This window comes from Eleutherodactylus coqui, chromosome 2 (genome assembly GCF_035609145.1).
Source record: "Eleutherodactylus coqui strain aEleCoq1 chromosome 2, aEleCoq1.hap1, whole genome shotgun sequence".
NCBI lineage: Eukaryota > Metazoa > Chordata > Amphibia > Anura > Eleutherodactylidae > Eleutherodactylus > Eleutherodactylus coqui.
In genome coordinates this window covers 183,988,449-184,014,985 of record NC_089838.1, presented here as the reverse complement: position 1 = coordinate 184,014,985, position 26,537 = coordinate 183,988,449, and the positions used below count along the sequence as shown (strand labels likewise).

Here is a 26,537-nt window from a genome sequence, read left to right as displayed (position 1 = left end):
CCCCTTCAGCGGTCAAACGAAAAAGTTTGGTACCGCGTTTGCCAGTAGAGCAAAGTATGATTGTTCTCAGTGAGAGAAACCAAGTAATCTTGTAGATATGAGATCATGTATTTTTGTTGGCCATTAAAAGGTGATCTAGCGAGCTTTCGAACCTACTCAGGGGTCTTCTTCGGGCATAATGGAACAAATCTAAAGACGGATTTATATAAAAACATATACACGATCACATGGGAGGGCACAGACACAGTGTGATTAATTTGCACTTGAAATTAATTACAGATCAGGATAAGGAGGGCACAGTGCAAATTAATCACACCATGTCTGTGCCCTCCCATGTGATCACATGTATATGCAATTATATAAATACGTATTTAGATTTGTTCTGTTATGTCCGAGGAAAAGTTGAAAAGCTTGCTGTAACATTATGTATTTTTGTTAGCCATTAAAAGGTATCATATCTACAAGATTACTTGGGTTCTCTTTCTGAGAACAATCACACTTTCCTTCAGCAGTGTTCGCTGCTTGTTGGGTCTTCCTGGCAGATCTAGAGACACTTCAGCGGTCGACTGTAGAGGTCTGCCATTGGCTGCAGTAGCTTGTGATGCGCCCATCAACAGGCTGACTGCAGCCTCTAAATAGAACCTAGGCGGGTAGAATAAAGGTGCAGCAGTGAAGTTGCTTACACCTGGCATAGGGAATTATAGCTCCTTATTTGTGAGCATGGGCAGCAGGGGAAAAATAAAAATAATAAATCTTTGAAAATCCCTTTGACAGTATTCTCAGCGGCCACCGGCATACACAGGGGTCAGAGTGAAAGCACTGCCCCGACCCCTGTGTAGCCCGTAATTGCAAATGCAGCTCTCATTGAAATCAATGGGACCTCAATCTGCAATTACTAGTGCAGCTGCTATGGATTTTAATGAGGGCTGCGTTTGCAATTACAAGCGCCGACCACTACACGGGTTGGAGCAGTGCTTCTACTCTGACCCCTGTATATCCCGACGCTCCGTGGAAAACTCCCTTAATGAAGGCATCAGCTTTCTTTACGCTCCGTTGACCAAGGAGAGTAAATGCAAGTCTCACCTCTTCCAGTTTCTGATGTCGCTTTTCTAGTTCTAGCTCAAAGTCTGACTTTTTCTGTTCAGTTTCTTCTTTCTGCTGTTTGATAATTTGATCTCTTTTCCTCTTTTCCATCACTTTCTGCAGCTCCGGCTTGTTCTGGGGCGAGAGGCCTCTAGAAAGAGAATTGGATTTATTTTAGTACTAATTCATACAACACAAATAAAGGGATCGTAACTCCTAGAAGGTGGTGCTGCATTCTAGAACAGCTCGTTGAAACACTGCTATCAGTTACCCTCATTATTATTTGTATGGCATTTCTTTAAGTCCTGTAAAGGCTGATGGTTGAGTGTGGAGAATCTTGGTTCTAGCTAGTCTGATCACGGAAAGTTTGATTTCCATGTACATTTCAATTTTCATTCTGATTGCTGCATTGGGTAAGTTACTACAGTGTATTTGGATAGGTTTACTGTAGCTGGAGATGATCTTGGACATGACTGTTCACACTCAACTTAGCCTTCATATTAATTGAATGGGGTTACATCTGCAGTAAGCTATATGCACCAGTTTTAGGACTGCCCACTAGAGATGAGCGAACGTACTCGTTTCGAGTAATTCCTCGATCGAGCACCGATTTTCGAGTTCTTCCGTACTCGGGTGAAAACTCTCTCTCCCCCCCCGCTCACCCACGGCGCCCCCCCGAATCTTTTCGCCCGAGTAGGGAAGTGCTCGAAAATCACGGTGCTCGGGCGAAAAAGGGGCGTGGCCGAGTAGGTTCGCTTATCTCTACTGCCCACATAACCATTAAACAAATTCACCTTCATCCAGATTTCCATCATTACCTTTTTTGGTTCATTAATAACTCCCGATGAAGATCCTGGTGGTTTCTGGACCCCTTCACAGGGTTTACTAATTTATGGGGCTTTATTAGTTCTGCATTATCTGATTCAATGTAGTCTGGTTCAGCCATAATGTTCTTCACAGCTATAAAAGTGTCCCCTAACTCCGAATCAGTCAGACCGTGACCTACAACAAAAACAAAGCACATCGTTACTTCTGCTAGTGATAATAGTCCTATCATCGTTTTTGTCTATAATGTGTCAGGTAAAAATAAGCTAAAGGGGTTGCCCCCACTTTTAGCTGTTTTGCTGCAGGAAGCAGCTCCGCACACTGCACAGTGGCCCGGGTTAGTACTGCAGGTTGAGTCCTACTAAAGTGAATAGGACTCAGCCTGCAGTACCAACCTGGGCCACTGTGCAATGTATAGAGCAGTCCGCTTCCTGCAGCAAAACAAGTAGAGGTGGGACAACCCATTTAAACACTCAAAATGCAATAGTGGTTTGTTTTCCTTTATTAAATCCCCTATATATCTATCAACAGTTATGCAAGGTAACCAAAACAGTTAGAAGTGAGCAGTTTGCTTAAAAAAATAAAAATTGAAAAAACCTATTATAGACAGCGTTTCACTTTACAAGCATTAGCACATGTGCATTCAATAGGAGACAATGTTAGATTCCTACACCAGTTTTACATAATAAAATACTCCACTGAGGCATGGGTCATATAGTGTATGAGCCTCGCCCAGTAATAATGCCACATGTATAAGAGGTGGGCAAACCTAAGCAGGTGTCTTCTGATCGCACCATCTGCCTATCCATGGGCAGTGGAATTCTTAAGATGGGGTCATCGGACTGTTGCAGGTGCAGAAAACAGATTGGCTCAGAGTGGTGCAAGTGCCATCATTTCCATCCTTACTAATGCAAGGCGACACAAGTTATACTGCTTTGTTTATGGTGGTTTCTCAGTCCTGCAATGAACCCCAACAGGTCAGGTTTTCAGGATCACCCACTGAGGGGACACATGTGACAACTACAGATGAAGTGGATACAGGTGAATCCTCAGAACAAACACTGATTGACCGACTTGACACACCAATCACAAAAGGATGCATCGATTGAAAAAAAAAGTTACAGCTAGCAGCCATACTTCCTGATAGACTAATCCATAACAGAAGGGCAGGTATAGAACCACAACCATCAGAATGTAGAAAGCCAAACTGCAATATGAAGGACTGGTGCAATATAATGATGAAAAGCCCCTCCCACCCCTCCCACATACTGAGAGGAGAGCCGGCATATTATATGTGCACATAGATAACATAAAACATAAAAAAGGATGCCAGACCAACTGATGAGTGGTGCACCATGCAGGCTTACAACCTATGCATGACGCCATATACGATGCATCCTGGCGGACTGCCCTGCACCTTAAGGCCGGCTGTCCATGAACTGTGCGATATACCACCGCGGGGAGCACTAATGACACCATGATTTTCCGCAATGAACCTATCATTATGATAGGTTCATCGGGAAGAGGGGGGGGGGGGGGGAAATCGCAGCATGCCACTATTTTTTCTGCACGAGCAGAAAACCGCTGCGATTTTTCTCTTGTCTACATCGGACCGCACTTTCCATAGTTCTCTTATGGAAAGCGTTCATTGTGTTACCCGTGTGCGGATCATCACCGCGGGTAACGCAGTGAAATATCGCCTGTGGACAGGAGGCTTAAGGCCTCATGTCCACGGGGAAAATCAGATCCGCTGCAGATTCTACATGTAGAATCTGCAGCGGGTCCCTCCTGCCCCGCGGACATGAGCGCTGAAAATAGCAATTTAAAAGCATTTACCTTTCCGTAGCGGACGGCGAAGATCAGCTGTTCCTCACGGCCGGATCTTCATTTTCGGCCGGCGGATGAATTCCTGACGCCGGCGGCACATCGCCGGCACGTCGTCGACGTGCCGCGCGCATGCGCCGGGCACATCCGCCGAGCCGAAGCAAGGGAGATGCAGCCGTGAGGAAGAGCAGAGCTTCGCGGCCCGCTGCGGGTGAGTAAATGCTTTTAATTCCTATTTTAGGTCTCCCGCGGATCCGGACGGCTTCCATAGGCTTCAATAGAAGCCCGCGGGAGCCGTCCCCGCGGGAGACCCGCATGAAAATGGAGCATGGTCCAGATTTTTTCATGCTCCATTTTTTTTTAAATGCCTTTTATTGACGATCCGCGGGTATTTATCTACCCGCGGGTGGTCAATGCATCCCTATGGGGTGCGGATCCGCGCGCGGGAGATCCGCTGCGGATTTTAAATCACATTTTGCCCGTGGACATGAGCCCTAACAGTAAACCAAACTGGTAATGCCACCCTGGGCTCCCCAGCATTTAAAGTTAGACTGCTTGCTACAAAAATAAAAATATCTAAATACCTCGTATTAATCGTTGCCAAAATACGGAAGGCCGCAAGCCCACGTCAAGAATCCTTGTCCTCTTACGGGACCCAACACTATAATCAAACAAACCACAGAAAGAGAACATCTCCATTGAATAGATAAAAAAATATCACTGCCAGTGGCCATACTTACAGATATTGATATTTTGGCCAAAATATGGATACCTGCAAGAACTATGCTATAACCTAAACCCCATTGGCCTATATCAAATTATCCATTGCCATAGTATTACACAAAATTCAATTTTGCTTACTAGGAAAGTAGTTCTGCTATGTAGCTTAGTCCTTATATTCTGGATATTGACTTGCCATTTTGCCTGCTATCGTGCCCTACATCTATGTGTAAGTTGAAATTCGTCACGTATACCATCAGGATACTAGCATAATGGTACACGCCCACAGACTTTTTCCCCCAATCTGAAAAATCGGAAGAAAATAGCACTTATTTATTTGACTGGGTGCATACACAGGGGCTTTTTTTTTACTCAGATGAAGAGTCAGAGTAAAAGAAATTGCAGCATGTCCCATCTTTGTCAGATGATCGGATGTCCGTGTGCCGACCTATCAGAGTTGCACTTGAGAAACTTGGGCACAACATTTTAAAGCCCGTGTGCATGTACCCTTAGAGGGTACCCTTGAATGAATGGCTGTGATTGGTTCATAGAGCGCCAACTCAGCTTGCTGAGCCTTTGGCGCTTGATGAACTCCCCCCCCCCCCCGAAAATCCTCACAGGTGGTGCTATAAAGTCGTGATGTGAGCACTGACAAGGTGGTGACAGACAAGTCTAACTTCTTAGTCATCATAAGTTAGGCAGATTCTGTAATTTGTACCATTAATCATGCCCTGGTATTGTTTTCAATTTTGCATAGTTTTGTCATGCAAAGTTTTCATTGTTGTGTCCTGTGCCTTTCTGCATGGGACAGATGAGATATTTTGCATGGTGTACTTCATATTCAGGGGTGCCAAGAAGGCTGACCACAAGTGTATATCATTTATTAGATTATAACTTCTGGATGTGAATAAGTTATACATGATAATGGGGCATCAGCACTCATGGCCCCAGATTGTTTGCCGTGGTGAACTGTAATGATGTGACAATAGGGAGAGAAGGCAGTGGAGACTTATAAAAACTACATTCCCCTCATAGTTCAGGTGCTGCAAAATTCACTTTTTTGGCACTTTTCCCTGCATACATACAGGGAAAGCATTTCATTGAGAACAACCCGCTTGTGTGAATGACCTTTAGCTGCCTACTGACGGATACAACAAATCACTTGACTTCAGGTTCGTACAAATGGGAGGAACGCTCATGTATAGACGTGTATTCTTGCTGCTGGAACGCTTAATAGCTGGATTTTCACTTTCTGTAAAAGGAGACAGGAGGCTCACGGACAACAATGAATCAAGGATATGGAATGTTCATGGGTAATAGTAACACTTCAGAACATTCTTCTACAAACAGTAAGCCAGAAGGGAAGTTACATAATAACTGGGCAAGGCACTGACAATTGTTAAAGTCAAACCAATTACAATCGTGATGACAGCAAGAGTGCAAACCAAAGAAAGGGAGTTCTTAAAGTTTTTAAAAAAAAACTTTAAAACTGGACACAATATGGAAAAAAAAAAAAAAGTTAAAAAATGGCACTCACTGCACGTGGCGTCGTATTTATACGGCCATACACAAGTCACCTTGAACAGCACATGGACAGCCATCTTTATGCTGTCCAACATTCATGGATAAAGCATATCGCATGTGTTATTCCTGATTGTGAAAACAGACAACAGGACTGCAGTGATCGCTCTCATGAGCGATTCGTGAATGGACCCTTAAGATTCCCTAGAAAGCCCAAGGATGGGCTATGAACTTTACGAAAACGTGATTTCTTCCCAAACAGCGATCCTTTGAGATAATGTAGAATGCACTTATTCCCCTCCCTGTGATCCAGCGCCAACGGCCGTCAGTCCTTCCATTAGTCACCACAATGAGTCTTGCAGCAGGGCTGGCAGCAATCCCACTTTCTGCAAGGGATAGGCATCATTTCCCTAGCTAGGCTCCTTCTCAACTGTTGCCAATTTGCATATTCCACTCCAGATTGGGCATTAAAAACATGTATTCTTCTGGCGTTTAAGTCCTTTACAGAAATCTGTACAAAAAACGCCAAACAAAATGTTTCTTTATGTAGTGCATTTTATATTACACGATAGACTTTAAGAACACGTTAAAACCGCACATTTCTGTTGCGGATCAGTGATAAATTTGCCACCAAAATCTCTGCGGGCATTCCCCCCCACAAAACCCGCAGCAATACCACTGGAAATGCGCAACATAAATGGTATGAATTCAGAAGAGTTTTTAATTGCAGATCAATTGTGGAATTTAACCCTTCTATTTCAATGGTCTCCGACAAAATAAAAAGGTGTGCTGAAGATTGAGAATCCACAGCGTTTGAGAGGGGGCAGATTAGTCTCAGAAACTTTCCGTACCACATAAAAGGAGATTCCTGAAATCTCCTGCACTGTGAATGCTGCAGATTTTCTGAGGAAATTCCGCAGCATTTACTCCCTGTGTGAAGGTGGCCTTAAAATCCACATTCTACATGGAGATTTAAACTCCGATTTGATCCTCTTCATTTGGAGAGATGAAGTCAACAGCATAAATTGAAGTGCTGCAGATTTAAACTCTACACAGGTCAATTTACGCTGCTGATGTTTCCCGCAGTGTAGAGACGACATTTCTTGAAATCCCAAATCCCATTCACAGAGCAGCGAGCAGCCATCAGACACCTCTAGTAGCAGCTTATCTCCCTCGATAACAAAGAATTAGGCAAGCAGAAAAGGAACTGTAGCGGATTCGTCCAACGTTCGTCTAAACTTACATTTAACACGTGCCAGCTGGGACTCCCACCAATCCTGAGATTCCACCCCCAACATGTCCCGAAGTTCTGACATAAGAAAACCACTGAATGATCTGCAAGTTATCCTGTGGATAGTATATACTTGCTGTAACAGGAATACCCCTTTAACCCCTTGAGTGGCGGGTTTCCTACCACCCTGTTGTGCCCACCAGGGCAGGTTTTTTAAAATGGTCTAATCATTGAATTTCAACTAGTTTTGCAGTTGCGTCTCAAGAGCCATACATTTTTCATTTTTCCATTGACATTGCCATATAAGGGCTTGTTTTTTGCGGGACAAGTTGTGATTTTTTAAACAGGAGGGAGGAAAAAAAGAAATGGGGAAAAAAGAAAAAAAGGGGCCATGTCATTAAGGGGTTAAATCATGTATTAACTTCCTTCTCTGGGTCATTACGACGCATGAATACCACATGTGTGATTGTAGTTTTGATTTTTTTACAAAGTAAAAGGGAGACAAGTGTTTATAATTTTATTTTTTTAATTTTTATTTACATTTTTTTTTGTCCCTTTACAGGACTTCCACAGGGACCCATCACATTCCGGGGGTCTGATGGTGACAGCCCTTTACATGCTGCAGTCACAGACTGCAGCATGTAAAGGGTTAACACAGCAGAGATGGGAGGTTTTCTCTGATCTCTGCTGTAAGAGCTAGTACCTAGCTGTCCTCACAGCCAAGCAGCAAGCTCTCCCTGCCACAGAGACCATCGGCTTGCTTCTGACAAGCCGATGGTCTCTATGGCAACCTGTAAACAAAGCAGGAGATTGTCGGCATATCGGCAATATCTTCTGCTGGTTTTTCAAAGCCCTTGCTTTGTTCTCTGTGGGACTGTGCAGGCAGAGCACACTGTCACAGCTTGTGGCATTGTGCTCTGCAGCTCCCATAGTGATACATAGCCCGGAAATCTTCCGGGCTATATCGCTATGAGCAGTGGAGCTCGTCCCGGAAAATTTCCGGACGTGCCACTCAAGGGGTTAAACGAACTGTCCAGTTGCTGATTAATAAAAAGATATTTTCTCCCCAAAATCATCTATTTCAAGGGGTTGTCTGGTACTTTGGGAGTGTTTCTAGTGATGAATTTCTGCAGCATAGGTAATTAAACAGGGTCTGCTGATCCAGATCCCCCCAATCAGCCGATTCCTGGTACCGCACAGTGTGGACAGAGCAGATCGTGCTGCCTGCACCACAGGCATATATCTAGATTACTCTCAAGCTCGGCCCTAACAACCAATCAGGTTGAATCAGACAACCAAAACAACCAATCAGGTTGCTTGAATTGTGAATCAGAACCAATGAGGTTGCTAGAATTGCTCCATAGTACTGAGCTTGAGTGTAAGAGGCTAATATGCGCACCCGCAGTGGTTAGGGTTGATACTGCAGGCGCAGTTGCTGTTGAAATCTCCTTTCTGTACTTCCCATACGATAGCAGTGTCTGGTATCAGCTGGGGTCAGCTGCATTAACCCTATGTATTTTAGATGCCCGCTCATACTCATGATGTTGCTTTTGTAGTGCATGCATCACCATTGCTCTGTCCACCAGCTCTCCCCTCCTGTTCACGTCCCCTCCGGCCACTTGCAGTGATGACTGTGCTTGCCCTGCTTTTGCTGCTGCTGTAGCGTTCCGTTTAGGGTGCACCTAGCTTCCTAGACCCCAACAGTGTCAGGCCAGCAGGAAGGGAAGGGTGCACTGCTACAAGTCAGTCAAATGTGTGTGGGAGACGATTTAAGCGTTGTACACATAGGAATGACTTGCACGGTTTACCCTCCCCTCCCTCCTGGTCCAACACTGCAAGCAGCTGGCACAGAGCGGCACAGCAGGCTCAGAGGCACGCACAACATGCTTCCCGCTTACATTGCCCCTGCTGCTGAGCCATTGTGCTGCTTAAATTTGTAAAATGTGTTTTTTGCTACTTAAACACACATTTCAAGGGAAAAAAAAGTTTGGCTAGGAGTCTTAAACATAAAAATGTATTAAAGATGTGTGCAATATTTTGGCACAGAATTACTGGAGTAAATATATGCTTGCCATTAAACTATAAGGGCTTCTACAGGCAGACATTCCACATCCGTGTGTCCAACGGACTTCACAGACCCAGAAGCAGTCAATGTGGCCATTTGCATCTTATTTACACAAAAAGTGCAACATGAACACAGAGTATGCTATTCGGATTCAATCTGCAAACAAGAAAAGCCCATTCAGTCGACAGATCCATGAAGAATGTAGTGTGCGCCGTGTGCTCATGTAAGAGAATGTTCACACCTCTGCTCTGGGATTCCGTTATCCTCTCCATTATGGGAGCAGGAAAGGAGAATCCCCTGGCCGAACTGATCCGTCTTATGACAGAAGCAAACTGACCTCGTTGACCGTAAAGCGTTGTTTGGTCTGTTTAGCCATCCGGCATTTTACTGCACGAAAAAGTCCTTCCTCCCGGGATTTTGTAGCGGATCTGCGACCTTTAGGTGGAGATGCCCAACACAGATGTGAACATAGCCCATGGAAGAGAAGAGTGCCAAACACTCCTAGTTGTACCAAATATATCAGTCATGCCCACTTATGATACATTTGGTACAACTTGCAATACCCCAGATATGTCTCTCCCCATGTACACCGCAGATACGTCTCGCCACCTACACGACTATTAGGGTCTTACTTTAATTGATAGAGATTAAACATTCCAAGAGTAACAAACTGCAATATTGCATCATTCTCAGTCTATATTAAAACACAACCTACATTTAAAAAAGTTACTAAAATTAAAAAAAAAAAAAAAAGTTTAATGAAAGCCAGTAATATAACAGGAAAAAGGAAACTTGTCGATTATCAAGATGTTACCAAACAGATCAGTGTCCTAACTGCAGGAAGGAAATTGTAACCACAAAGTTTTATGTATGTTGCAAACAGCCTGACAACTTCCCGGCTGACTGCTACAAGCGCAGCATGTGCTACATGCTTGATTCAATCATTGATGGGGGGAGTTAGGTTATTCCAGATCATCAATATAAACGGAGCACAAGGGCAGCAATGACTTTCATTAACCCCATCAAGACCAAGCTTGTTTGCGAGTACCATAACCTAAGGTGCTCATGCAGTCTGGGGAGGTATTTCTTATACTAAGCCAGCTCCCCAATTCAGTGTGGCCATGCCTGAAAGTCAGAATGGACCGTGCAGCCTGACCACTGATTGCACACTGTGCGCACGATCCCATAACAATCATAGCGCACGGTCCGTTCTGGCCTTAGGGATGATGGCACTGGATCAGGGAGCCAGTGAAGTCCAAGAACCTGCCACATGAGCACCATGGCTTTGTTTATGGTGCCCATACATGGTGACAGGTTTCCGTTAATGATCAGGCCAAAGTTTGGAAATTTTATGTGCGTCACATTAACAGAATGACTCTGCAAAGGGTTTACATGTCCAAGTAAGGCTACAGTCACACGAGTGCGATATTAGGCCGAGAAACTTGCGTTTTACACGCGGAAGCGAGAAGTCCATCATTCAAAAGCCATTGTATCGCATCGCTTCTGTGAAATTGCGATCCTCAGGCACAAGGATTGAAAGTATTTCCAATTGATTTCAATGGGAAACATCACATCCACATCGCACCACATGCGGGTGCCATGCAATGTCTATAAGGTCCCATTGAAAGCAATAAGCTAGGTGTTCAGGGGGAATGCCAAAAGATAGCATATACTGTGATTTTTGACCTCGCAGCATTGCGGATTAGCACCAAAATCCTCAAATGGTGTGGATTTTGGTGCAGGACGACACCAAAATCCACAACGTGTGAATGTACCTTTAAAAATGTAACTTTTTGATAGATACATTTTTAAAAATGACTGATGCACTTTACAAATCACCTATACTAACGAAATAGTATACATGATTGTAATAGAAGGGGTTAATGTCTGGTGTTTTTACATAGTAGTCGGTAGCGTTTTGGTGCGGGGGTGGAATACAGATACTACACTCATTAAATTCTATGTTTTTAATAATCAGGACCTAAACAATCAGATTTCTATATACAAACACCTCTAAGGATCATTATATAACGACATCTTATCAAACATACAATATTAAAAGGGTCCCCTATGCATTAACACAAATCAGTGGATGCTCACCTCTCCCTGCAGACAGCTCTAGCCTCCCTGTGATGTCACTTTTAAGGCTGCGATCAGCCTAAGCCCGTCTAGAAACAGAACTCAGCCATAATCACCGAGTGCTGGTGTTGGCTGCTGCAGCCCGTCATTTGATGCTACAGCAGCCTGTAATAGACCGGAGCCGCCAGCAGGGAGCAGAGAGATGGGAGTTACCGCTGCTTTGTTATTTTAACGTTCTGAAGCCTTTAAAATATCAACCAAATTAATAAAAAATGAAGATGAAAGAAAATGAAGCACATAACGAATACAGATAAAGCAAATCCCTACATATAAAAGTCAAAAAGAGCTGCTGGATGCTGTAAATCAGTTTCTATGAAGAGGAAGGAGCTTCTTCAGGGTCTGCACAGAACACACAGTGCACCAGAAAAATAATGTTTTCATAACGCAACATTCTCGGTGAGCAGCTGTTGGTGCCCGTTAATCTCAGGAGGCTTTCCCAATTTAAACTATACCATTCTAGTAAGAAGTAGGGATTACAAATAGAGAGCCTTAAACCAGGTATTGCAGGCATTTAACTCCTAGTTTAAGTGTAATAGAAGGCTTTGTTCCCATTAAAATCAATGGGAACTATACCTACTATAGCACTTCCAACTCTAACCCCAATGCGGACGTCAGCCCTGCTACAGTAAGTGCAGAGGCTGAAGTCAGGTGATCCAGGGGTCCTGGAGGTAGACCCCCACAGAACTACTGATGACCTATCCTGATGATAGGTCATCAGTACTAAACAGGGTTAGATACCCGGAATCCCCCTTTATGGGCAGCTACTAGTGTTCCCAATAAAGTGCACCCCAGCAAATTCAGTCTAAGATCAGACCATTTAATGCTCAGCGAACATCCAAGCCAGAGACCCATGTGGCAAAATTGCGGTGCAAATTCTGACCACCTGTAAAAAAGGCAATAGATTGCACGTAACGGAAATGGTCAGCGTAGATCTAGGGGGCCACTGTGAATTTTGTAATTCAAAGCATGCTTGCCATGTTGTGGATTATAGCCTTAGCATTGCCCAGATTTCACCCTGGACTCTTTGGGCTACTTACCCTAATGTGTGGGAAGGAGATACCAACAGCCAAACATGCATCAGGAAAAAAAGGATTTCCATTTGCCAGGCATCAGTTGGACAGTATACAGATCAAGTACAAAAGTCGCCACAACCACCAATGGGTGGAGGGGAAGTAGGGGGCTCGAAGCATTCCACAGCATGCCCTGTCTAACACATGTACACTGGATAATACAGATCATAGGATATTCCATATGGTGTATTATTCAGACTAGTTCACATGCCTTCTATCTGAACACTGGCTCAGTTTACGTTCTGAAGAATGTTCAAATTGTTAAGAAAACATATCTACTGACAACTATACAAAGCTTGCTGACATATCATTATATACAGATATCCAGACGGTCCCAGTATAAACCAGGCAGGAAGATCAGAGGTTGGACTCAAGCCTCAATCTGTTTCCCATTATGTCCTCCACTCCCATTCTAGAAAGGGTCTGAACCTAGCATTGTCTATATATCTATCCATGGAGGAGGAACATGTCCCAAGGCACCCATTACCAATCCCTACTCACAGAACAGACCGAGTCAACAAGTACTCCAAAGAAAATCTTTAATCGAGTCTGAATCTCAGCACTTCATGGTTCACGGCTGATGTGCTATTTCCACGTGATCTTGAACTTTCTGCTACTTCACAAGGGCTGGATGTAAACACTACAAAGGTAATTCAGCGTTTTATAAGCTGCACAACAGGCACATTTAGAAATATTGTATCGACGCGAAAAGACAAAAAAAGAATGAGAAAAAAAAATTAAGGGTGCTTTCATACTTGCGTTAGGGATACCGCATTCCTGCTCCGTTGGGGGCTGAACCAAACGGACCTGAACAGCCCGGGGGCGGCCCCACTGACTATAATGGGGTCCGCTGCTTTCCGCCCAGCTGCCTGGTTTTGGGACAGAAGAAAGTGCTGCATGCGGCAGTTTCTCTTCCGGTATTTGCAGCCGGTCGGAGGTTCCTGCGCAGATGTGACACCACCCTTACTCACGCTTTATAGTTCAAGAACAGGTGCAGAGGAAGTGGTGCCAACAACATGTTACATGACATTCTTTACGGGCAATAGCAAGTGCCAGTATTTATTCAACAGACAGCATGGTCAGGTTACTTCTGTATCTGTATGGGTTACACTGCCATTGACAACCCGCCCAACACTTGGAACGTCAGCACTATGTCAAGTGAGAGCTTGGTGCAGCAGAGACCAAGACATCCAGCAGTCGGGCATGTGCACACTGTATCCCCAAAATGTAAAAGGCTACTCTGGTGAAAACATCCCCCCCCCCCACCCCCAACTCTCTCACCGCCTATCAATCCCATGATGCATCTGGCCAATATTAGTTAAGGCTATACCATTTTTGTCTAGAGCGGAAGGTGGGGGGATGGTTTAATTGTTAGTACCTTCTTTATTCACCTACATAAGCTAAAGACCATGAGTATACAGAAGGATGAGCTATGATCGCCTCTACTATAACTGTGCGACAGGAGCTCTGTAATCATCAGTAAGGCAGGCTGCAAGTGGGCATATTTGCATTGCGGAATCTGGAGTGGGGATCTGCGGCAAATACCTTCCACAACATGCTATGGAAAAGCACTTTATCCTGCACATGAGCGGAAATCAATTGTGATTTCCTGCATGCTCTATTTTAGTCCGATGTCCGCACAGACAGCTTCCATTGAAACATTGCGGACAGGTCACGGATTCCTGGTAGGGGAAAAGATAGTGTTTCTGACCCCCATCCCAGGCCTCTCACTAGCAAAGCCAGACTCCTGCTGTACACTGATGAAGGGCAAATACTCTGAAACAGCTGTATGTACATGGAGTCTGGCTTTGCTTTTTATACAGGCCTTGTAACAATGACTGGGAATCTAGAGTCTAACTTTGGCTTGAAGGAATGCTGCCTTCCAATAGGTGGCACTGTGGAGCTATTATTCCATCTCCTTTATTTGCATATTACCCAGAGGAGCATGAATGGCCATTTGAGTCTCCTCACTCACCATTTATGTGCTCTCCCTAAGGAGAAAAATAGTGTACACAAACTGAGAAATTGGCTTTTTTTAAAAAAAAGAATCCCAGGCAGAACTGAGATTACATGACCATCTCAGAAAAAGTGGATGGGGGATTCAGACAGAAATAACAAAGGTAACACCAGACAGCTTATGTATACTGGGGAATAGCTACAGAATGAATTAAAAAAATTAAAAAAAAGTCACTTGAGTGGTCCTTAAGGGACTGTTCCATGAATATATATATGTTTACAGTGATATCCTGCCCATAATCACAAACACTTTCATATTTACATATTAACAGAAATGTTTCTATCCCTAAATATTTTAGTTCTAAAGTTAAACTAGAAACAGCAGGTGACTCCATTCTGTATGCACCTCAGTAATTCCTCTAAAGTGGTCGCACATGCTCAGTCTGGCATCTCCCTCTACTCTGCTAGGTATGCGGATAGATCTCTGGTGTGGTAAGCGTCCGCTTCTGAAGTTTCAGTGTCTTCTCTGATGTTAGAAATGATGCTGAGGAGGTGATAGAGAGATAGTGTTACTGCAGAGAAGTGAGACTGAGAAGGTGTGACCACCCAGGAACCTATCCGGGGGTGAATACAGAATACAGCCACCTGCTGCTTCTATTCTAATATTAGGGATAAACCTAGCTGGTATATTTGGGTGCAAAGGGGACTTCCAGTTGTGACAGATCCATGACAATGATAGATATAAACTAATGCTAATGTAACCAACTGACTAAAGAGTCACAAGAGTTTCTGGAGGCACAGGAATTGTGGACATCCATGGTCCCAGCAGGAGCTACAGTAGTCAAGTAGCAGGGAAGAGCACTGGCCTGGAGTCCGATACACAAAAAAGACGATATATCAAAATAATGTGCCGCAGTCAGGAGCAATACCACTGAAAGCCCCAAAACAGGAGTAATACCCACTCACTTCACTGAAAGTTAACAATGTTCTCAACACCCTCCCTCCAGGCTTGCTTATTGGTGATCGATAGGTTAATTCACTGTGCTGGTGGTCCAAATGATTTATCTAAAGCAGGATAATACAGCATCAAAGCGACAGCGTAGACATCACAAGGCATTACAGGCCAATACCTGCTCTATTTCATGCCCCTACACCTAGATCACCACCAGCTACTCTAGAATCCATAAGTGCAACTTTTTACTGTGGTGCCAAATTGTTGAGAATCGTAGCAGTGTGCTGGCCCTGCACACTGTACACACCGCTACCCTTCAATGTTTATTTTTTTGAGGACTGTCCGTGGTATCGCTTCTGGCCGTGGCACATTATTTTGATATATCCTCAAATATGGAGAGGAGAAAAAAAAAAATCCTTGACATTGCTATCCATAGCCACCAATTAAACTTCTTAAGACTGCTCTGGAAACAGAAATTAGACCAGTTTTACTTTCAGACTGGTTTGATAAATGCTCACCGAGTCAGAGGGACGCTTCTATAGAAATAACACGCGTCAATTTGGCGAATCTACACCAATATTGCACCATTTGCAATAGGTTTCCTGAAAACGTGACAGAGGCCGCACGGGGATATCGCCACCTGCATGCTTAAGGTTATTCCGAAAAACCATAACTTTTAACTAAAGATAAGCAGGAGACATGATATGGCGGTAGAACATTCAGACTGCCAAACATCTTTGATCTTTACATACTGCGGGCCAGATGCAGGACAGCTGCTGTGCTAGAGGGATTGCCTCCTCCCAAGGGGAAAGTCATCAGTTTAGATAGGATTTCCTTCACAACCAGTTGGACAATGGGGATAATGATGAGAACCTTCTCCCAGGTCTGCAGAGAACAAGTGGTTTCATGACATCAGTTTAAAGGAAACCTGTCAAGACCCCACAGCACCATAAACTAAGTTAGGAAAAGTGATGGAGGGGGACCGCGTGATGTGGTTGAGTATAAAAAAACTCCCACCACTTTCTGGATCCAGCAGTGTCCCCTTCTGAAGTCCCGGCGGCACATGAAAAGCTGACAGTTTTTCAATTGCCAGATTTCAACGCACCCCCGGGACTTCAGAGGGGGGGGGGGATCCAGAAAGCAAGCATGTATAAATAAAATACATCATCTATAAGCTCGATGCTCACACGGACATATACGCTACGAATGTTCTGTCTGGAATTAAACAAAAATTGTGGCGCTGATGAAAAATGAAAAAATGTCAGAATAGTTTTGACCCACCTACAGATCTACTTCCTAATATGCAGTTAATGACAGGATGTGTAGACCTGCAACTGCTGCAGCCAATCCCAAGTCACATTGGTGGAGACGTCATCGCTGGAGGCCAGGATGCAGATCTGGACAGAAGTTATTCAGATTTGTTGCAGAGAACTCACCCCGTATGAACATATCCCTAAGGCCATGCTCACCTGTGCCATTTTACCACCGCACGTTGAACGCTGGGCTAATAGCGGGACAATGCTCCCATTGATTTCAATGGGGCCTCGTAGACCTGCACTTGAACGCGGCGTTTTCTAGTGCCATGATTTTCAAGCGCTGTCTGCTCTTTTTTCAAGCATTTTTGCATTTTAACGCACCCCATCACTCATCAGAACGGTTCATGAAGCCCACTCCTGTATTGCACTCCCCACCATGTGAAATCCTTGTAGCTGCAAGGCACTTTCACGGCAGAACAGCCATCACTTCAGGGAATCCCCGCCGGGCCTGTTACAGAGGACCGCAGGGTTTCTTTCCCCCAATGCTTTCAATGGAGATGGCCCCATTGCAAACCATGGGGGTGTGATGCAAGATCACGCAGCCAGATAGAACATGCTGCGATTTGTTTTCCGTATCACGGTGTCATGCAGGAAAAAAGTTTAAAAGAATTGGGTTCCCATTTGTGCGTCTTAAATCGTACAAATCTTGCACAATTTTATTGCCTATGCCAAGTCGGCCTTGGGGAGCGAGTATTAGTTACATGATTTGGGCATGAATTTTATCCAAAAAGCTATTAGGCTGGGTTCACACAGGGCGGATTTGCCACGGCAAATCCGCCTGCGGCCGCTAATCTCAGGATTAGCCAGCCATGTGGACGAGATTTCTCAGAAATCTCGTCCACACGGGACGGCCAATCCGCTGCGGTAAGTCAGGCAGGAAGCTTTAGAAAATGCAGCATGTCTATTTAGCTTTTCTTTCCGCTGCGGCCGCGCTCTTCTCTATGGGAGCGCCGGCCACAGCGGAAGAGCGAGCGGCCGGGCAGGCCACTTCAAAGCTGCCATGGGGTTTTCCGCAGCGGTTCTCCCGGCGGAAATCTCGCGGTTTTTGCTGCGGCCAAACCGCGGGATTTCCGGCGGGAATCCGCCTAGTGTGACCCCAGCCTTAAGGGGATAGAGTACAGACTCAACAAGACTGTCTCATGATAAGATCTGCACTTGTATACAATGGTTTCAGTTCTAGTAATAACCTGCTTTCAGTACATTTATGTGAATTATTGGTTTGACTTGGCTTTTAACGGTACTTGGAATCCAGGTCTCTGGCAGGAATCACAAGTGAACGCTGCAAAATGAGTTGCGGAAATATCCATTTTTAGCATTTTCTGCATCACAAAATTTAGGCCAGACCTCAGGAAAAACAGCAGGTAAATTCTTTTATTTAATCTCGCTGTAATTTACGAGTGACAATCAGAAAGCCCTGAACAGCTGAATATTCCATTTACCAAGGTCAGGGGAAATCAATGCTGTCAAATGATATACAGACAATCCTCCCGCCAACAGTTCCAACAACCCCAAATCAATTAGTCATGTCAAGTATAATTAATACAATGGTGTAATAAGGAACATGAAGATGTACAGAACAAGCAGTACCCCCATCACTAATTAACCACCACACCAGGAAATAGGCTGCAATCACAGATCACATAAGCTGGTTCCCCCCCCTAGAACCATGGAGATTTTGGGTTACATTTATTTACACACTACAAGCCGGGTTTCCTATGTTATCGTATTTTAGGTCTTCATTGTCATAGCTGCTGTTCATGGAGAGGGGGGAAAAAAAAAAGTTTGGCATTAAAAGAACACTCCGAGGCATCGGCCATGTCTGGTGTAGTAGCTCAGCTCCACTAAAAGGAATGGGGGGGGGGGGGGGGGGAAGAGGTGCAGCACTGATTCTGGAAGCAAGACGTCTATTCTAATCAAATGTTCCATTAAACTAATGCCACATGGAGACATTTGCCATATGCAGGTCCAGGTCGGCCGCCCTCACTTCCAGATGATCCCATTGGGAATTGCAGCTCATGTGGCCTGCAGTCCTCTGTCTATGAGCCTCAGTGGTAAACAGCATTGCTACTCATGAACACTTCATCAGGCTATGAGCCACAGATCTAGCTTTAGCGCTTAAATGGTTACATCTACAAACTAATTGTGCTCCATAAATTGTAATCTGAACCAAAATCATTTTGGGGGGCAATCACTTATCCACTACTTCTTGTGTGCTATAAGGGCTCCAACATGCAGCGTTGAAAAAACGAAAGTATTTTTTTTTTTTATGTGAATGTCAATGGGACTTTTCTAATGTTAAAAACTCACATGGAAAAAAAATTAAAAATTCGCAAAGCATTTCTAACATTAGAAAGTTCCATTGACGTTCGCGTTAAAAAAGAAAAAAAAAAAAAACAAGTGTGTGGGAGCCCTGAGATGGTAGAAATAAGACTACTATGTCTGCAAGCTCTTCTACAGTCCAGGCTTACTGTAGTCACTGCCAATGTAGTAAAGGTTATCCACAATTATGACAACCACTTGTAAGGCCTCCTACGCATGGATTTCCACCTCGGATGACCTGCAAGTCATTGCGTAAATGAATTTTAAATGCTCACAGGAGATCGCGGATTCAATGGTTTTCTCGCACAGATGTACACTGACGCACAATGGATCATCCATGTGGAGGGGGAAAAAAAAGCCAAAAATGCAAGCCCAATAGTGCCTATCCCTGCCTGGTCTCCAAGCAACCTTAGAAGTATCCGCCTACAGATCCGCCATACGATTGCGGATGCCTTGCAGATTGAACACTTTCACAGAGATCAATGGAGCCTGTCCGCACGGAATCTGCGCCAAAATGGAGCATGCTGCGATTCATTTTCCTCTAGCGGAATCCGCGAATCAAATCTGCATGTGTGCGTAGAGCTGAGGACACGCGATGCTTTCCTATGGGTGACTTATCAAGGAACTGCTGCATATGCAATTCCTGCTTGTAAAAGAACAGGGTATGAACTATAGTTACGGTACACACACACACACGATGGATGGGATTCCACACCCCGCAGTCATTCCAGTACCCTATGTACTATGCACAGACCCCCTCCATCATCCCGGCCCCCATATACCGTGTTTCCCTGAAACAGTGTCTTATATTAATTTTTGTTCAAAAAGGTTTACCTTTTTTACATGTATAGCTGCCTTGACACTATTTAAATTGACTTTAATTAACTGTTAGCAGGGCTAAATTTTGGAGTAGGGCTTATATTTCAAGCACCCTCAAAAATTATGGAAAATCATGCTAGGTCTTATTTTCAGAGAAACAGGGTAATATGCACATAAAGCATCACATTCCTATATGCTGTCATCACTGCTCTAGACACCCCATATCACCCACCTACAGGGGACAGGACCAATCTCGATGACACTATTCTGATGAAAGTTAGAATGGTGCCTCAGCAAAATGACGATCAGTCCAATTAAGTTGTCCAGCCCTACTTGTAAGAGCTAATATTATACAGAAGAGGTTTTTTTTTGAGTCAATATGCACTTGTATGTGGTGTTCAGCAGAAGTCGATACAGAGAGAGAACAGAACGTCTTGTCAAATTGGAGTCTTGACACTTATTACTAGGTGCACTGGTTGCTTATCAAACACCTATATGAACTGGAGCGCCATCTGTGCAAAGCTCTTCAGCCAAGGCTATATTACTTGGACACTGAATGACTTGTGGTCCTGAATGGTATCAAACCGTCATCGGAGATGGAATGAGAAGATATCTTCAGCATAGTCTTTGTTCTTCACATCATGACAAGTGGCTAATGCAAGCATAGATAGGCAGTGTACTAATGGCAGCCAACATCCACTAAGTCACAAGTAAAATGATTCAGTCAGTAGAATTTCACTAAAAGTTCCCCCGAATTCTCACAGCACAAACCACTGCAGATGTGAAGCCATCCAGCTCTTATGATCAATATCCTTCCCGTTTGTCATCGGGAAGCAGTTCAAGGAAAATGGAAAAAGTTACTCATGTCACAGAAATCTTGAAGACTCCGCTAAACTCGTGCTCACAAGAGTTACAGGAAACTTTTGTAGATGAAACTACGCCAAGTAACTTCATCTGTTGAACTTCTGAAGTGTATGAACTATGTTTAATCACAGGGCCTGTTACCAATTGATGAAAATGTTGCAAAAAAAGAAAGTTCTGAAGATCTACTAGTTCCCACATAACATTATTTATGCAGACCTCACACAATTCCCCCAGACATTTCAATTAGTTCCAGGCGTTTAAAGAGATGGACAAGGAGCTTCTAATGAACTTCGCCATCTGAGAGCTTGGAGTCATTTGAAGCACACACGCTTATTTGCTTGTAGGCAAATTAGATGTGTGGATGGAACGCACGCAAACTGGAAATATCAGCACAGTATTAACTAGTGACCCAATAACGCTTCAAAGGTCAACCAGCAAATACATTCATTCTCCATATACTGCAGGGTTATTGCCAGACGTTAGCCTGGATCTAGCTACCCGAGCAAGTAGTGTATTAAAGGGGTATGCAGAATAGAGTTTGTATTTACCCAGCTGGCCATGCAGAAAATAAAAGTGCCTACAATCACCTGTCCCAAATCTCCGCAGCTCCAGAGCCGCATCTGATATACTCCCCATCGAAGCTCTGTTTACAAGATGCAGCTGACCTGCCCATGGAACGTCATAGACTGCCTGCAGCCAATCATAGGGCATGGGGCTCATTCACACCAGCGTTTAATCGCAGTTTTGGCCATCTGTTACATTTTTTGGAGTAGAGAGACTGAATTAAAGTGGAAATAAATGGATCTGGTTTTCCTCCTATTGATTTCAATGGAGTTCTAAAAAAGGAAAGCAATGGAAAGTTTTCGCTTGCTTCCATGCCATTTGGTTTTCCTTTTTTAAACTAAACTAAACAGATGGCGCTGCAGGGTGCACGCTTGTTCCCTTTAAAAAACAAAACTAAACAAAAGTAAACTGAAAGCTTTCCTTTTGCTTAGTTTCTTTTTTTTTTTTTAAACACCATAGAAGAAGTCAATAGTGGTGGGGGACAGACCTGCTAATTCCATTTTAACTCCGTTTCTGTGCTCCAAAAATAGGAGAGGGGGGACACAGCCAAAACGGAGATGCAGCAGAACTGCAGATGTGACCCTGGAGCAGTAGGGATGTCTGATGAGTATGTCATGGTATGCTTTTATTTAACTCTAAAAAACCCTTTAACAATACATACTATCACTAGCTTTTTTTTTTTTTTTTATTTGTGTTTTACGCTTTTGCATTGTGGACAAAAAAAAAAAAAAAAACTGATTTATCAATTTGATGCATAATTTACATGTTTTTGTGAATGGACAGCATATGATTGGCTCGTAACACTATAATAGCCTGCCACAAAACACTTATTGTTAATTAGGTTGGTGGTAATGAGTAAAGTCAATTAATAATAATCTATCACCTATAGGATGAACGAGATGTAGAATTATGCAATAATTTTAGAACCCAATAACAACCAGTCTACTACCAAAGCCTTGAAGCCAGTGTTCCCACATGCCCATGGGAGCGTGGACCACCGATGCAGTCAGTCATAGTTATGTATGTTGAGTACTGATGGCAAGCAAACATCTGAGAAGCAACTTAAAGGGGTTGTCTAGCGGCAGCAAGTGGGGGTATACACTTCTGTATGGCCATATTAATGCACTTTGTAATGTACATCGTGCATTAAATATGAGCCATACAGAAGTTATTCACTTACCTGCCCCGTTGCTAGCGTCCTCGTCGCCATGGATCTGTCTAATTCTGATGTCTTCTGGCGTTTTTAGACGCGCTTGCGCTGTGCGGTCTTCTGCCTGGTGAATGGGTCCGCTCGTGCCGGAGAGCTGGTCACCGCGTCATCGTAGCTCCGCCCCGTCACGTGTGCCGATTCCAGCCAATCAGGAGGCTGGAATCGGCAATGGAACGCACAGAGCCCATGGTGCACCATGGGAGAAGACCCACGGTGCACCATGGGAGAGAACCACAGTGCATCCCTGGGAAAGGACCGGCGGCCATCTTTGGGAGAAGATTTTTTAAAGTCCTTATTTCATCGGATCGGTGAGTAGCAAGCGGTTTAAAAACAGCTTTAAATTGCTATTTTATGCCGGGGGGGGGGGGGTACAGGGGGAATGGGGTAAGGTAAAATTTTGAGGTTTGCCGCGAGACAACCCCTTTAAGGTCCATTTAGATAACGATTATCGCTCAAAAGATGTCTGAGCACTGCGAGTGGAGAATGCAAAGGACAAGTGGGGTGGCCCCGCTTGTCTTCTGCATCCAGATGTTCCCCGCTCGCAGCGCTCGGCTGTACCATAGCAGAAAGGGGCCACTTCCAGTAAGTTCTCTTTACTTAAGTCATAGCAGCGATCCTATGAGACGTGGGAAACAAGATTACAGCTTCTCAACTTTACAATTGGGTTTTATATACGCAACACACACACACACACACACACACACGTCAAAAAACATAGGTGATCCATTTGCTTTACGTTACAGATCCATTTGTACTATTGGTTTAAAAGACACAAGGCATTCAGAAGCCACGACTATCCTTGCTTCAGACACAAGTGCTTTCCTAAGTGCACTCAAAATAGATTGCCAGAACGCTTTATATTGATTGATTTTCAACAGCTTTTTCATTTCCATTTTCTTCCATCCTGCGGCCGTGTCCATGCTCTGATCCCATATACATACACGCTTCATTAAATGCTTGTGCCAAACCTTATGACTGCACCTTGGGAAGGCAGCTGGCAAAATGTACTTTGCATATATATATATACCATGGTTCCCCAAGAGTATGCCCTACCGCGATAATAAGCCCTAGCTACTACGTGCCCCCCCCCCCCCAATAAAAGAAAAAAATATAGATATTTACCTGCCCCCAGCCAAAGGACAGTTTTGTCTTAAGCTCCATTTACACGCAAAGATGTTCGCTCAAAAGACAGTTTGAGTGACAAGTCTGAGCGATCATTTTGCATAGCTAATGCCCATTAGTAGCTTATTAGCTTCATTTGCATGTAAATTAAGCTCCCTTTGCTGTATGCAGATAACAGCAGCTGGTCTGTTATCTGCAAACAGCTCTATTGTTCTCCTGCAGGACAGCAGCTGAAAACAATGTTCTCAGCGCTCCCTAAGAATCATAGCGTGCAATCCCTGCTATCAGCTGGCCGGCCAAACAATGGTTTTTATGCTGAACTAAAAATCATCATTCGGCCTAGCAGGCATTGTCCGGATCCCTCCCACTGGTCTCTGCAGTCCAGGGAGACTTCCGTGCAGCTCTTACCGTCGACAGAACATTGCTTGCTGTAACAGGCTTTGTAAACCGCGCCTCCAGCAAGTGATTGCTCCGATTGGCTCTTGAGCGCTGCGGCTCAGCCAATCAGAGCAATCGCTTTCTGTAGGCAGGGTTTACAAACCCAGTTACCAGCAACTGATGTTCTGTCGGCACTGAGAGCTGCACAGAAACCTGCCAGGACTGCAGAGACCCGGATGGCGCCTGCTAGGCAAGTATAAGACATCTCCCGAAAACAAGACCCTGTGCCTCTTTTCAGGGGGGAAAAAAATTTTTACACAATACAGGGTCTTATTTTTAGAGAAACACGGTAGTAAATGATAATTAAAAGGGAACCTGTCACCTCAGAACCTCACTATAATTTAACACGGCTGAAGAATTACGGGTTATGCCCATTACCAGCTTTCAACTCCCTGAAAGATTAGATCACCAGGAGTGTTCTGGGGTTTAAAGGTACCAAGAAACATAACCCTCGCATAAACACTGAGTTTACTTAAGCCAAACGGAGGAGAGAGAGATGATTAACCCCTTAAGGACATGGCCTATTTTGGGCATAAGGATGCAACAATTTATTGGGCGGATTTTCATCTCCATTTTTCAAAAGCCATAACTTTTTTATTTTTCAGTTGACACGATGCGTGGCAAACTGTAGTTTTTGGTTGAGTCATTTTTGGGTACATAGACTATTTTAAAACTTTTATTAATTTTTTTATGATAGCAGGGAGAGAAAAAACATCAATTCTGCTATAGATTTTTTTTCTTTACAGCATTAATCATGCAGCATAAATGACAATACATTTTTAGGTTTTTCTACTTTTTTGCAAGAAAAACCCTTTTTGGAAATAATTTTTTCTAAATCACAGCCTTCTAAGTCCCTTATTTTATTATGGATGGAGCTCTGAGGGCTTATTTTTGCGAGACGAGCTGTAGTTTTTATTGGTACCATTTTCGGGTACATACATCTTTAATTACTTTTATTGCGCGTTTTGGGAAGCAACATAAAAATAAAAAATAAGCATTTTGCCTCAGTTTTTTAGTTTTTTTTTAAATGTTTTTTTGCCGTGTAGGGAAAAAAAAAGGAGTGTTCAATTTATTGTACGTGTCGTTACGGACACCATGATACCAAACATGTGGGATTTCAGTTTAAAAAAGTTAAAAATAAATGTAATGCCAATATGCAAAAAAGCACAAAAGTTTTTTGGTTTTTTTTTAAACTACACACTATTTATGCATAGCAAAGTCTGCATCCATCAACAATACAAAAAACCCTGGAAAAGGGCCAACTTGCAGAGTCTCCGAGCAGAGAGGTACAACAGCCCTGTGGCTTAACGGCTATAGGGACTGATAACATCACCTGATGTGCAGAAACGCTCAGACATATGGAGTACAAGACCTGCAAAGGAGTGTAAGGGATCACAAGAAAGTCAACAAGACTGTGCCATGCAACACCAGCTCCACTCTATTAGCCACCATTACAGAAAGACTGTTGGTAACTGCAAGTTAAAAACATGTTTTCTAAAAACTTTTTTGTTTAAAAAAATAAAAAAAAACAAACAACTTATCCAGAACATGTCAGCAGAACAGTTTGGCTTCAAAGATACAGGTGGGTTCTGACAATGTCACATACCAGAAAAGTGTACAAGTGTTGTGTTACATTCTCCAGAGCACTTCCAGGACCCGCACCCATCTCTAGAACTCGGGTCTCCTCACCCCCTTCCTGGCTGGAGATGAATGAACAGCCTGAGCTACTCAGAAGTAAACGGAAGTTCTGAAAACAGTGTAGCACAGCGAGCTGCTGAGATCTGAAAACAGAGTTGCTTGCTACACAGTTTCCATAACACCCATTCACTTCTACGGGAGGTATGGAAACCGCTTAGCTCAGGCAGTTCGCCCGTCTCCTTACTCTTGTCCGGGGGATACAGGTGCATACCTTCCATCTTGGCCATAAGTGACGGAGATGGGAATATCCCTTTAAAGTTAACATATGAAGCTTAGATTACCATCACCCAGAATTTACACTGTACATAACACTTATTGTCAGGGAGGAATGTGAGCAAACCAGATAAGAACAACAAAGAGCTTCTGTGACTTTCACTCTTACGAAATAGGTAAGGAAACGATTACCAAGAAGTCAAGGAAGGACACTTAACTTGATGTAAACCACTTTCTAAAATCTCATCTATCTTAAAGCTTCAAGTTCATGAAGCATGGAAACATAACTCAAAATCAATATGCATTTTTCTGAAGTAGCATCATTTTCCATTTCTGTTACTCCCCACTATCCAGAAGTCTGTTAAAGTTATCTAATGCACTGGCTGTTTGCGGTCAGTAGTCCTCAGCCAAAAGGACAGTTTTGTCTTAAGCCCCATTTACATGCAAAGAGGATTGAGCGATCATTTTGCATAGCTACTAATGCCCATTGGTAGCTTATTAGCTTCATTTGCATGTATATGAAGCTCCCTTCGATGTATGCAGATAACAGCCGGTGGTCTGTTGTCTGCATACAGCTCCATTGTTCTC

The 26,537-nt window shown here is 43.7% G+C and overlaps 1 protein-coding gene across 1 annotated transcript in view; it reads right to left on the bottom strand.

Annotated features, from left to right (window-relative positions):
* FAM107B (family with sequence similarity 107 member B) overlaps window positions 1-26,537 on the bottom strand; it is a 48,200-nt gene that overhangs the window by 5,934 nt on the left and 15,729 nt on the right. The window contains exons 2-3 of the mRNA XM_066592029.1: window positions 1,902-2,085; window positions 1,084-1,234 (exon numbers count right to left, since the gene is read on the bottom strand). Coding sequence (XP_066448126.1) covers window positions 1,084-1,234; window positions 1,902-2,029 — 279 coding nt within the window. The 5' untranslated portion in view covers window positions 2,030-2,085. The remainder of the gene's footprint in view (window positions 1-1,083; window positions 1,235-1,901; window positions 2,086-26,537) is intronic.